General features: G+C 44.7%; 1 protein-coding gene across 10 annotated transcripts in view; it reads right to left on the bottom strand.

Annotated features, from left to right (window-relative positions):
- dync2h1 (dynein cytoplasmic 2 heavy chain 1) overlaps positions 1-12785 on the bottom strand; it is a 69372-nt gene that overhangs the window by 48916 nt on the left and 7671 nt on the right. For 8 of the 10 annotated variants that reach the window (XM_072690890.1, XM_072690888.1, XM_072690895.1 and 5 more), the window contains exons 2-20: positions 12638-12785; positions 12118-12288; positions 11784-11922; positions 11476-11594; positions 9291-9435; positions 8945-9177; positions 8454-8585; positions 8025-8138; positions 7812-7923; positions 7100-7224; positions 6584-6759; positions 5839-6034; positions 5398-5493; positions 5086-5250; positions 4693-4791; positions 4426-4565; positions 3958-4186; positions 1383-1510; positions 741-856 (exon numbers count right to left, since the gene is read on the bottom strand). The exon at positions 12638-12785 is cut by the window's right edge and continues 27 nt beyond it. In XM_072690890.1, coding sequence (XP_072546991.1) covers positions 741-856; positions 1383-1510; positions 3958-4186; positions 4426-4565; positions 4693-4791; positions 5086-5250; positions 5398-5493; positions 5839-6034; positions 6584-6759; positions 7100-7224; positions 7812-7923; positions 8025-8138; positions 8454-8585; positions 8945-9177; positions 9291-9435; positions 11476-11594; positions 11784-11922; positions 12118-12288; positions 12638-12785 — 2783 coding nt within the window. The remainder of the gene's footprint in view (positions 1-740; positions 857-1382; positions 1511-3957; positions 4187-4425; positions 4566-4692; positions 4792-5085; positions 5251-5397; positions 5494-5838; positions 6035-6583; positions 6760-7099; positions 7225-7811; positions 7924-8024; positions 8139-8453; positions 8586-8944; positions 9178-9290; positions 9436-11475; positions 11595-11783; positions 11923-12117; positions 12289-12637) is intronic. The other 2 variants (XM_072690892.1, XM_072690897.1) reach the window with 1 other exon arrangement.

Raw genomic sequence — 12785 nt, 5'->3', positions numbered from 1 at the left:
TGCAGTGTCTGAACTGGTGTCTGATTATCTGAACTGGTGTCTGATTATCTGAACTGGTGTCTGCAGTGTCTGAACTGGTGTCTGCAGTGTCTGAACTGGTGTCTGCAGTGTCTGAACTGGTGTCTGACTATCTGAACTGGTGTCTGATTATCTGAACTGGTGTCTGCAGTGTCTGAACTGGTGTCTACAGTGTCTGAACTGGTGTCTGACTATCTGAACTGGTGTCTGCAGTGTCTGAACTGGTGTCTGACTATCTGAACTGGTGTCTGCAGTGTCTGAACTGGTGTCTGCAGTGTCTGAACTGGTGTCTGATTATCTGAACTGGTGTCTGCAGTGTGTGAACTGGTGTCTGACTATCTGAACTGGTGTCTGCAGTGTCTGAACTGGTGTCTGACTATCTGAACTGGTGTCTGCAGTGTCTGAACTGGTGTCTGACTATCTGAACTGGTGTCTGACTATCTGAACTGGTGTCTGCAGTGTTTGAACTGGTGTCTGACTATCTGAACTGGTGTCTGACTATCTGAACTGGTGTCTGCAGTGTCTGAACTGGTGTCTGACTATCTGAACTGGTGTCTGCAGTGTCTGAACTGGTGTCTGACTATCTGAACTGGTGTCTGACTATCTGAACTGGTGTCTGACTATCTGAACTGGTGTCTGCAGTGTCTGAACTGGTGTCTGATTATCTGAACTGGTGTCTGCAGTGTGTGAACTGGTGTCTGACTATCTGAACTGCCTCTCACCCTGGACGGATTTTCTCAGGGTCGCCAGCAGAGTGTCAAACAGTTTCTGAATCAGGTCGTCGATCACAGCCTTCACCGGCTCGCAGTTCACTGTAATACAGTCCACCTTCTCCACACTGTGGACACACACACACACACACACACACACACACAGTTAGAGAAATGGCCACACAGCCAGGGAGGTGTGATTATGTGTTTGATCTGAGCTTAATTATTACATTATTATATATTTATATAATTCTGCCCCTTCCAGGCATTTCTGACATGACGGTGAGAAAAACAAATCAAACCCCCCATTCGAAGTTTTAATGAGTGAAAAGTGGTGGTTCACCGCTCCACTGTGCAGCACTGCCTCCACAAACATAATATTTACAGAGAGGTCATAAGATGGACACCTGAAATCATCAAGTCCTTCAGAACAGCTACATAAGCCAGAGGAGTGTAGTAAAACCAGTGCGATGGACTAATGAAGTCAAAACACACCCATTTGACCACAATCAGTAAAGGAACGTTTAGAGAGTACATGAAAAGAACATCTTGCCAGCTGTGAAGAATGGGGCGGGTGTATTATGCTCTGGGGTTGGTGGAATTAAACACCAGTAAATGGATGCAAATGTCGAGCCATCTGTTAAAGGCTGTTACCTGGGTAGGCGTTCAGACTCTTTCCCTTTGGCTTTAAGGGCTTTGAAGTTTCTCTCCCAGTCCTGAGCGCTGTGCAGGTGCTTTTCCGCAAGAGCTTCCATATCCACCTGCCCCAACACAACCCACTCCTGTACACACAAATACAATAATATGATAATTGGATAAATAAAATAATCATTTTTTGCTCTCTCACTAAAATTCAGGGTCATTCAGACACAAAAACCATTCGAAAGTTAAAAAATAATATTTTCATAATCCCTGTTTTTGATTTTAAAGTAATATTTAACATTTAAAAATATTTCCAAGTTTTGCTTGTTTTGGTTCTTCTGGCTTGTGTTGCTTGGGCTTCTGTTCAGGCCAGTATCTTTGACTGTAATTGCGTGTGAGCACAGGAGGAGGAACACGTCCCAACCACACCCCCTGCTGCATATGGAGCTTCGCAGCTGCAGACCACTCAAGAGTGCCCATGCTAACCCCTGTCCACCTTCTTCTACAATAGACATGCAAGCGCCAGAACTGGACCTCGGAGTGAGTGAAGAAGGCGATCTGGTCCAATGAGTCCTGTTTTCTTCTTTCTTTGTCATGTCAACGGTTCCAGATAGCACAGATACCACCTTCAGGGGTCTGTTCAGCATAGTGTGACCGTAAGACCTTTGGGTCTTTCAGTGTAGAAGAGGAAGTTGCAGTGTTTGTAGGTGTGTTAAAGTTCCGTCAGTGCGTCAGTGTTTATTGGGCCTGAGAACAGAATGCCGAATGCAGCTCTGGTGAAGAGAAAGGAATGTCCAGTCCGGGGTTTCCCCTGCTGTCACTCAGCGCAGGACACGGCTGGGTTCATTCGGCTGGGGAAAACAGCGGTGCTTTACCTTGTGCTCGACTGTCCGTGAGGTGGAGTCCCATTACATGTAATAGAGCACTGTCCACTCTGCATATGTGTGTGTGTGTGTGTGTGTGTGTGTGGGTCGTACTGACGTGTGTGTATAGCCGTCTCATTCCTTTCACTTCCTCTTCCCTTCTTCAAATGCACTCCGGTTCTTCTCGGTTTCTGTTGAGGTTGAGTGTATAAATGTCTCTTTTCGCTTTCCCTGTCCTCAGTTTGAAGTTTCCACACACACACACACACACACACACACACACACACACACACACACACAGACTGCGCTTCCCTCTTCAGTGTTAACCCACAGCAGACACTGACAGCAGCACTTTTCTCTCTGTATGACTTCTCTCAGCTCGTCTTCACCTCGGGAAACCACTGTTACAAAACTGTACAGCTCTGCTGAGATGCACCATATGTCCAAAAGTATGTGGACACCTGCATGGGGGTTTGTTCAGCTTCACTGCATTAACAGCCTCTACTCTATTAGGAAGACCTCACACTAGATGTCAGAACACTGCTGTAAATTTGACTGCATTCAGCCCCATGAGAGAGCGAGCATCAGTTAGGAGGTCAGGTTCTGATGTTGAACGATCAGTTCTGCCACCCCAACTCATCCCAAAAGTATTGCATGGAGCTCCACCATTCCAGAGAACCCAGTTCCTCTGCTGCACAGCTCAATGCTGGGGGGCTTTATAACCCTCTAGGCCACTCTTGGCATTGGACACGATGACTTTATGACCTCATGGGATCACGGCTGCTCTAGGACTTTCCGTTGTTTTGGTCAGTGCTTGTCTATGGAGATCATGAAGCTGTGTGTGAACGCCTGTGTCAGCCAGCTTACGGCAACTGAATTCCCTCAGTAGAAGAGTGTCCGGATACTTCTGGACCATACATATTATATATATATAAATAATTTAACAGAAGTACGGATTCAATTCAGGCTCCTACTGTGTTTGGCTTTGAACCACATAAAATATCAATATCATACATTATCTAATACTTCAACAGATGTTCTAGATAACAGTGAGTCACACAGACATATGCAAGTCTCTTAGAGCTCTAATATTATTGATTATTGATTATTGTGAACATTTCAGGGTCTTAGATTGTAAGACAACGGAATTTCCCGGAGTTGCTGAATGCTAAATGAAGCGCTGGGTTTACTCTTTACACTAACAGACAGAAATACTCGTCTCTGCTTCTCTCTGTGTTCTGCTTTTCTCACGAGCCAGATCAACACAGCACTCTGTAGCACAGTGAGCTCATCAGCGCTTGATGTTTAATAATTAATATTAATTATTTAGTTTAGAAACTAAGCACAAACTGCCGCTGCTAGATATAGACTTTCTTGGTCTCAGTGTCAACTCACGATTTCACTGGTCTGGGGGATTTTAAGGAAAAGTCATTCTGAAAAACATGTACAAATAAGCTCATGTACATTTTTAGTCACTTGCACTTTTCCTGTTCTGCAGCTGGTCTGCAGCACCATGAGCTTACGGGGACGCCTGATATTTATGAGCTCCCCGTTACGAATTTAGGACACAGAACACTGTCTAAAAAAACTGCTGTTTACTGCAGTTCTGTGATCTTCCTGAATATTCAGATATTCATTAATAATCATATGGGCAAAGATGGACGGATTCAGGTGTGCTGGAGTGGAAAAATAAAAATGTGTTTTTTTTTTTAAATGCGGTTCACCTTGAACGTGTCCTGCACGCTAAGCAGCCGGCTGAAGAGCAGTTCGGCCTTGCTGTAGACGGTGAGGAAGCCGTTAGCGTTGCGCTCGATCATGCGGCTGAAGATGGACTCCTCCCCCGGCTCGCTCACGCCTCTGAACTGGTTTGGGATGCTAATGAAACGCTTCATCTCTCGGTAATATTTCGCCCGAACCTCCTCAAACGGCGGCCGGAACTGCAGACGGCCCTGCCTACAGGTGTATTAAACATCAGACATACACAAATTACGCGCAAACAAACACCTGTGGTGTCTCTACAGGCCCTCTAGTGGCTGCTGGAACTGAAATGCACTGGTTGAGTATTTTATTTCCTGGCCTCCAGAGGAGAGGGTGTGTGGTTTTTCACACTGCACAAAGTAAAACACATCGGTGTGTAGAATCCATCAGCGCTTTTGTGTGAACTAACCAACAGGTGTGTTTCTAGGACTCACTTAAAGACGAGGTCGATGTGTATTTCCGGAAGGTTCTTGTTGAGGGCCTCCAGTCCCACCTGGTACTGATACTCTAGAGCTTTATACAGCTGATGGTTCCAGTGCTGTCTCCATGCACGCATATCACTCACACGGATGCCCTAAAACACACGTACACACACACACACACACACACACAACATTTTGGTAAAAAATCAAGAAGCTACAGGAAGCATTTAAGGAGAGGAGTAGTAATATTATTCTTAATGTCTGAGAGTAAATCAATGCCTGTGATTCGAGCGTGGCAAAGCCTGTCCTGAGCTCCTGCAGGCCATCCTTCCAGCGCTGCTGCTGCCGCAACAAATCTACATCCATTAACACCCCCACCTACAAAACACACACACACCATAAACATTACATTGTGAGTGAAAATTCACATTCACTGTTCATTCGGTACTACCATTTTACCCACCCCATAGCTCCCCCTAGCATGAGTAATGCTCCTGACGCTAATGCAGGATGAGGGAAGAGACCTCTATCTACCCACCCATACTCGTTTAAATCAGATATAAATGGAATTCATTACACAGCAATCATGTGAACATGTAATTACACTCCAATAACCCTGCAGGAGTACGCTGAGGGGTGAATAAACAGTGGACAGGCATAGAAGGTCAGCACCTTGTCTATGAAATTGGTGTGCCACTTCCGCAGCTTCCTGTTCTCTGCAGAGAGCTTTTCGGCAGCATTCTGTAAGCGGCTGATGTAGAGCTCCAGCTCTTTGGCGTTATCCCACGTTATCTGCATCTTCCCGCCTGTGTCCCGCCCGTCGTAGCGAGGATTCTGCTGAAAAATACATGATACATCGGGTAAACCTTCTGTATTGTAATACAGAGAACCTGCACTGCACAGTAGTAGATAGTGTTAGCTTAGCCACAATGCATGATGTATGTGTGTGTGTCTGTGTGTCTGTGTGTGTGTGTGCTGCAGTACCTTTATAACCTGCTCAAAGGCCAGAGCGTAGTTCAGCAGCATCGGCCTCTGAGACAGAATCATCTGCTGGTCAATGGTGTTGTAGAAATGAGCCACCTGTAGCACACAGACCCACTATTTACATCTACATCTAAACACACTACTGTACATGAACAAACATGAACCTCCCGTTGTCTGAGATATACATAAAAATCTCTCTCCCCGTTCCATTTGGCTCTCCGAGCTGAAACACCCGAGTGCTGCAGTATGAGTAGGTGGAACTGATGGGGATATGTAACTACATTAGGGTACCAGTGATTTCAAAGCAGGCTGGTTTTGCAGCATAGCACTGACTGTATGGACTGACTAACAATACTTACATTTTACTTCAACTTCAAAACTTCAAAAAGAATAAAAACAAAATTATGTGTTTGTGTGTGTGTGTGTGTGTGTGTTCCTCACCTGTTTGAGTATCATGGCTTGTCTGTAGAACTTCTCTGCGGTGTTGGCTGCCTGCAGGATTTTGGTGGGGATGCTGAAGCCTAGAGCAGAGAGCTGCCTTACTTCCCTCAGCAGACTCCCCAACCGCTCAGAGTAGTGGATCTTCAGCTTCCCGTCCATATGATCCAGCTCCATCACACGGTTACTCGCCTGCAAACTTCGCACACACAGACACACAGGAACACCGTTAAAAGTCACGGTTATAGTCAGTGGTTACGCTGTGGTTCTATATGAAATCTTTCTGAATTCAGACCATGCTAATGTCTGTCAGAGGTGACAGTAGTGGCTGGGTCAGAACATCTCCAAACCATCAGGAAGGTCTTCTGGGTTCTACCAGCTATGCTGTGTCAGGGTCAGTACCTACTAAAAGTTCTTCAAGTCAGGACAAGCGGTGAGCCGGTGACAGGGTCATGAGTGCCTGAGGCTCACTGATGCGCATGATCTGATCTCACCTCAATACCAGCAGGACTTAAAGGATCTGCTGCTAACGTTAGTCTTGGTGCCAGAGACCACAGCAGGACACTTTCAGAGGTCTTGAGGAGTTCATGCCTCGAATGGTCAGATTTGTTGTTGCAGCACAAGAGGGACCTACTCAATATTAGGCAGGTGGTGCTAAGGTATCACTGATCAGTGTATATGAGGTTTGAAGATAAAGTCAGAGTATAGATGTGTGTGTGTGTGTGTGTGTGTGTGTGTGTGTGTTAACCTGATTCCTGATTTGGGATCTGCTAGTCCTGAGAGTAAATCCCTGGACCATTCGTCGAACTGCTCCTGTTCATATGCCCTCAACTGCTCCTGCAGATCTGCACAGAAACGCACAAACCCACCAAACCCTGGCAGGCCCGTCAGCAGAGCCTCTGCCATCTTCACAGAGTTTTCCACCTGAACACACACACACACACACACACACGATTATTCCTTAAAAAACTGACTGCGCAGTGACTGGTATGACCTAGACATTCCCTGAATTGACATTAGAAAGCAGCAGTTTGGCCAAAAGTCCAGTCTGTTCCCTCCGAAATGCAGCTGAAGTGTTCTGTGTTCAGTGTTTCACACTGGAGCTACAGGCTAATGTAGCTCACAGTAATAAAAGCTTAGACCTCACTAATTAGACCTCGTTACTAAGGAACAGAAACCATGAATCTGATTCATCTAAGTGAACGTCATTATATGGGTGTGTAAGTGTGTGTACTGTACATGTATGCATGTGTGTGCACTGTACCTTCATTAGTAACTGCCTGACCCACACTATGTTGTTCACGACCTCAGGAAGGTTCCGGCCCGCTAAAGGTCCAGTCTTCTCTCCTGGAGCTCCGTGGCAGCGGCTTTCAAAATCAGCACGCAACCCTGAACACACACACACACACACACACACAAACAATACATAGTATAGGGTTAAAAGTATATAAAGGCTGAGTGTGATTTATTCAGATGTATTCAGATGACGGATGATATCTTGCACACATCACTTTATCCACCTCAGTCAGTGCATCATTTCCTATCGCAGCTGACGTGAACTTCCTTGACCAGGCGCTTACGTCCTAGATGTTGCCATAGCAACAAGCAAGATGACTGGATGTCCCAGCAGCATGAATCATTGGCCTGTATGGTGCTGCATTTCTGAAAGCAGCTCCGGGGCTATGGGCATCGGAATTAAACATGATGCTTCAGCTCCTGAACGTTTTGTTAATGTTTCTGCACTCAGCTTGCAGCTCTGGGTAGTGCCACAACACCACAATTCTGACCCAACTGCATCAGAACATCATCAGAACATCACATCAATAGTTCCATGCCATTTATTTGTGTTGTGTTTGGGGAATGGACACTGCAATATTCTCGTACAAAGTGCTTTAAATGAACTAGACGCCAATAAACTGCGTGACGTGTTGACAGGTGGCAGTGGTGTGCTGTGCTGTGTAGGCAGATGTCCACACCTTTGCAGAAGTCATGCAGTCGGGTTAGCAGGATCTCTCTCTCTGACTGGAGTTCCTTGCTCACTGTGGGCCGCTTGATAATCTCCCTGTGCTTCTGGAACACCTGCAGACACTAAACACACACACGCACATACACACTTTATATGCGTCTAAATAATAGAAGGGTATGATTAAAATGTGTGTGCACATCTGTGTATGTGTGTGCATGTGTACCTGTTGAGGACTATCCTGTACATCTCTGATGTAGGTCTTCAGCTTCCGTGCTGCTTCCTCTTCAGCTGGAGCAATCACCCTCTCAAACTGAGACACGGCGGCTCTCCACAGAGGCTAAACACACAAACACACACGCAGGTTTATTAGGTCCACCTACTTGGTATGGTGACCATTTTATCAGACCACGTAAAGTGACAGAGCGGTGTCAGGGCCAAGTGCTGTGCTCAGAGCAGATACTGCAGAGCTTCAAACCGGCTCTTAGAGCTGCAAAGGGGGACCAGCTCCAGCTCTTGTAGGTGTAATGAGTAGGTGTCCCAATACTTTTGTCCATGTAGTCTATGTGCAAAGTAATTGGATGAATGAGGTGTGGTGGATTGATGCGGAGAGCTGATGCAGAGCGCTGTAAGTTCTGTGTGTGTGTGTGTGTACCTCAGTATACGGGTTGTAAAGTACAGGGTTGAGTCCAGTGAACGGCTCAAACACTCTGACTGCAGAAACCTGCTGCTGTCTGGCTGATAACAAATGCTGCAGCTTCTCCTGCACAGCTCGGATCTGCAACACCTGCTCACACACAAACATATATTCAGCAATGCTATAAAAAGACATTCACACACAGCCAGTGTATCATTTTTCACACTACATCACACTCATATCTACTTTACACACTGAATGAAATGCCACATTTACACCAGTCACGTGTGGCAGGTGGCGTCACATTATTTTAAAAGGTAATACGTCAACACAACTCTTGCCAAAACCAGTAAACTAACAGAAGGCAACATATTATATTTATGTGCACATTTCATTTAATCAGTCAACCAATACCGATGAGGACCTGATCAATCAGTTCTGCTTTTGCTAAACTATTCCCCACACACACACACACACACAAACGTCTCCACATCAGTGATGCTCCTCACCTCCTCCAATCGCTGCATGAGGTTGTGCAGACCTTGTGGGTGGAGCTTATCCCCCTCCCACAGGTGTGGTGAATAGCGCTTCCACACCTGTCCGGTCAGGTGTTCACAGGCCGCCGCCCACTGCTCACATACAGCCATGCCCTCTCTGAGGCTTTCTCTCACAGTCAGATACGGATCCTCCCACAGACGCAGAACACACAGCTTCTTCTGAACGAAGCGGCCCAGAGACGATCCTACACACACACACAGTCATGAGGTGGATTGGGATTTTTACAAGCGATCTGTAAAGCTAGTCCAGTAGATGCTGAACACCACAGAGGAGGGATACATTAGGATGAAAGAGCACCTATGACGTCCATGAGTCTGCGCATGCGAGTCTCGCGATAAGGCGCGTGTTCGTTCTGTCTCCAAACATCATCCAGAACATCTCGAGTGTTTTCCACCAGATCCAACGCCTCCACTACACTCACACTGTCCAGGTTACTGTAATCCTGCAACACACACACACACACACACACACACATCCAGGAGACTGTATACCGTTGCAAATAACCTGTACATTTAATTTACATTCTGAGCATAAACACATTCAGCAAACTGTGGATTTATGTATATAATAAAGCCATAGAGAACAGGATGTACAGAATCCTTCATTCTAATATTATATTAGGGTTTTACAGGTAGACACTCTCACTGACTTTATGTTTATTTAGGTTTATTCTAACGTTATATAGAGTTAATTACAGGTAGACACTCTCACTGACCACTGACTTTGTGTTTATTTGGGTTTATTCTAATGTTATATAGAGTTAATTACAGGTAGACACTCTCACTGACCACTGACTTTATGTTTATCTGGGTTTATTCTAATGTTATATAGAGTTAATTACAGGTAGACGCTCTCACTGACCACTGACTTTATGTTTATTTGGGTTAATTCTAATGTTATATAGAGTTAATTACAGGTAGACGCTCTCACTGACCACTGACTTTATGTTTATTTGGGTTTATTCTAATGTTATATAGAGTTAATTACAGGTAGACGCTCTCACTGACCACTGACTTTATGTTTATTTGGGTTTATTCTAATGTTATATAGAGTTAATTACAGGTAGACGCTCTCACTGACCACTGACTTTATGTTTATTTGGGTTTATTCTAATGTTATATAGAGTTAATTACAGGTAGACACTCTCACTGACCACTGACTTTGTTAATTTGGGTTTATTCTAATGTTATATAGAGTTAATTACAGGTAGACACTCTCACTGACCACTGACTTTATGTTTATTTGGGTTTATTCTAATGTTATATAGAGTTAATTACAGGTAGACGCTCTCACTGACCACTGACTTTATGTTTATTTTGGTTTATTCTAATGTTATATAGAGTTAATTACAGGTAGACGCTCTCACTGACCACTGACTTTATGATTATTTAGGTTTATTCTAATGTTATATAGAGTTAATTACAGGTAGACACTCTCACTGACCACTGACTTTCTGTTTATTTGGGTTTATTCTAATGTTATATAGAGTTAATTACAGGTAGACGCTCTCACTGACCACTGACTTTATGTTTATTTGGGTTTATTCTAATGTTATATAGAGTTAATTACAGGTAGACACTCACTGACCACTGACTTTATGATTATTTAGGTTTATTCTAATGTTATATAGAGTTAATTACAGGTAGACACTCTCACTGACCACTGACTTTCTGTTTATTTGGGTTTATTCTAATGTTATATAGAGTTAATTACAGGTAGACACTCTCACTGACTTTATGTTTATTTAGGTTTATTCTAACGTTATATAGAGTTAATTACAGGTAGACACTCTCACTGACCACTGACTTTATGATTATTTGGGTTTATTCTAATGTTATATAGAGTTAATTACAGGTAGACACTCTCACTGACCACTGACTTTATGATTATTTAGGTTTATTCTAATGTTATATAGAGTTAATTACAGGTAGACGCTCTCACTGACCGCTGACTTTATGTTTATTTAGGTTTATTCTAATGTTATATAGAGTTAATTACAGGTAGACGCTCTCACTGACCACTGACTTTATGTTTATTTAGGTTTATTCTAATGTTATATAGAGTTAATTACAGGTAGACACTCTCACTGACCACTGACTTTATGTTTATTTGGGTTTATTCTAATGTTATATAGAGTTAATTACAGGTAGACGCTCTCACTGACCGCTGACTTTATGTTTATTTAGGTTTATTCTAATGTTATATAGAGTTAATTACAGGTAGACGCTCTCACTGACCACTGACTTTATGTTTATTTAGGTTTATTCTAATGTTATATAGAGTTAATTACAGGTAGACACTCTCACTGACCACTGACTTTATGTTTATTTGGGTTTATTCTAATGTTATATAGAGTTAATTACAGGTAGACACTCACTGACCGCTGACTTTCTGTTTATTTGGGTTTATTCTAATGTTATATAGAGTTAATTACAGGTAGACGCTCTCACTGACCGCTGACTTTCTGTTAGTTTGCTTGTACCTTCACTATGGGCTGGAAGAGCTCAGAGAAGTGTGCTGCTCTCTCTCTCTCGCTGCTTCTCTCTGCTGTGTGACCCAACTCAGCCCAGTACTGGAACTCATCAGACGGAGTCACAATACCTGCACACACACACACACACACACACACACACACACACACATGCGAAACAAGCGCCGTCAGTGAGCATGTCCAGACTAGAGACACAAACCAATGCACAGCACGGATACCGATACAGATTGTATGGAGCTCAAATGACTATAACCCATTATATTTACTGTTCATGTGAGGTGAACGTGAAGAACGCTTACCCACAACATCATCCTCAGAAAGACTCCTTTTCCCAGAATCCTTAAGGTGTGTGTGTCGAAGGACAGATCCCAAACCTGCCTCGAGCTCACTGAGCAGAGACTGCAGCCGCGGATCAAATGCCTGGCTCCACTTCTCATCCTACACACGACAACACACACGTGTTATGGGGGTGCATGGGCTAACCCAGAATTCAGTATCTGACAGTGAAGCTGGTTTGCTGCATCAGGGAGAACAGTTACACACAGGTTTGCTGAGTTTCACTATGGGCTTTATGTTGTTAAGGACCAGTCTGGACTATTCTAGCTGAACTATGACCAGCTGGTGTCTGCATACCTGTAAGAGCGCAGGGTTGAACACCTGTCTGAGCGTTTGGTACAGGGTGCTGACCGGAGACTCCAGCATGGTGGAGACCAGCACGGCTCTGCTGACGTTCTCCTCCGTGATCACACACGGACGCAGCTTAAAAAACACCAACACGGGCTCCTCGTCCCAGCCGCTGTCCATCTGCGCACACACACACACACACACACACACAAGAACACAGAGGTCACCCTGCTGTGGCTGACATAACACAATCAGCTGTCTGCGATTGTCTCTCCTCCAAGCGCGCTGTGTTGGCAGCGGTTTGTGAAGATGTGGACCGTGCTGGGCTTTACCCTCCCGGCACTGGAAGCATCGTGTGATCGCGGCTAGACCTGGGGTGAAAACGGTGTTGTCCTTTCTGTACTGCTGGGTTTACCTGTCTCAGGCTTCTCACTACCACTAGTTCCCACCTCGAGAGAAGAGATACGTCACAGGGGATCCTAGGGGATAAAGATATGGCCCATTCGGGAACCCGCTGCTGCTGCTGCACCTTATTGGAGAAGCGCAGCTCCTCTCCATCTGCGCTGGTGGCCAGGATGAACTGGTTGGCATCGTCCAGGAAGGCGTTCAGCGCAGTGCTCGCAGACAGGGAGGACGCCGGCTTCAGGCTGAAATAATTGGCCGCTGTGTTCAGGAGG

The sequence above is a fragment of the Salminus brasiliensis genome, chromosome 11, assembly GCF_030463535.1.
Source record: "Salminus brasiliensis chromosome 11, fSalBra1.hap2, whole genome shotgun sequence".
Lineage (NCBI taxonomy): Eukaryota > Metazoa > Chordata > Actinopteri > Characiformes > Bryconidae > Salminus > Salminus brasiliensis.
Note: the sequence above shows the minus strand (reverse complement) of the source record. Positions and strands in the feature narration are given on the sequence as shown.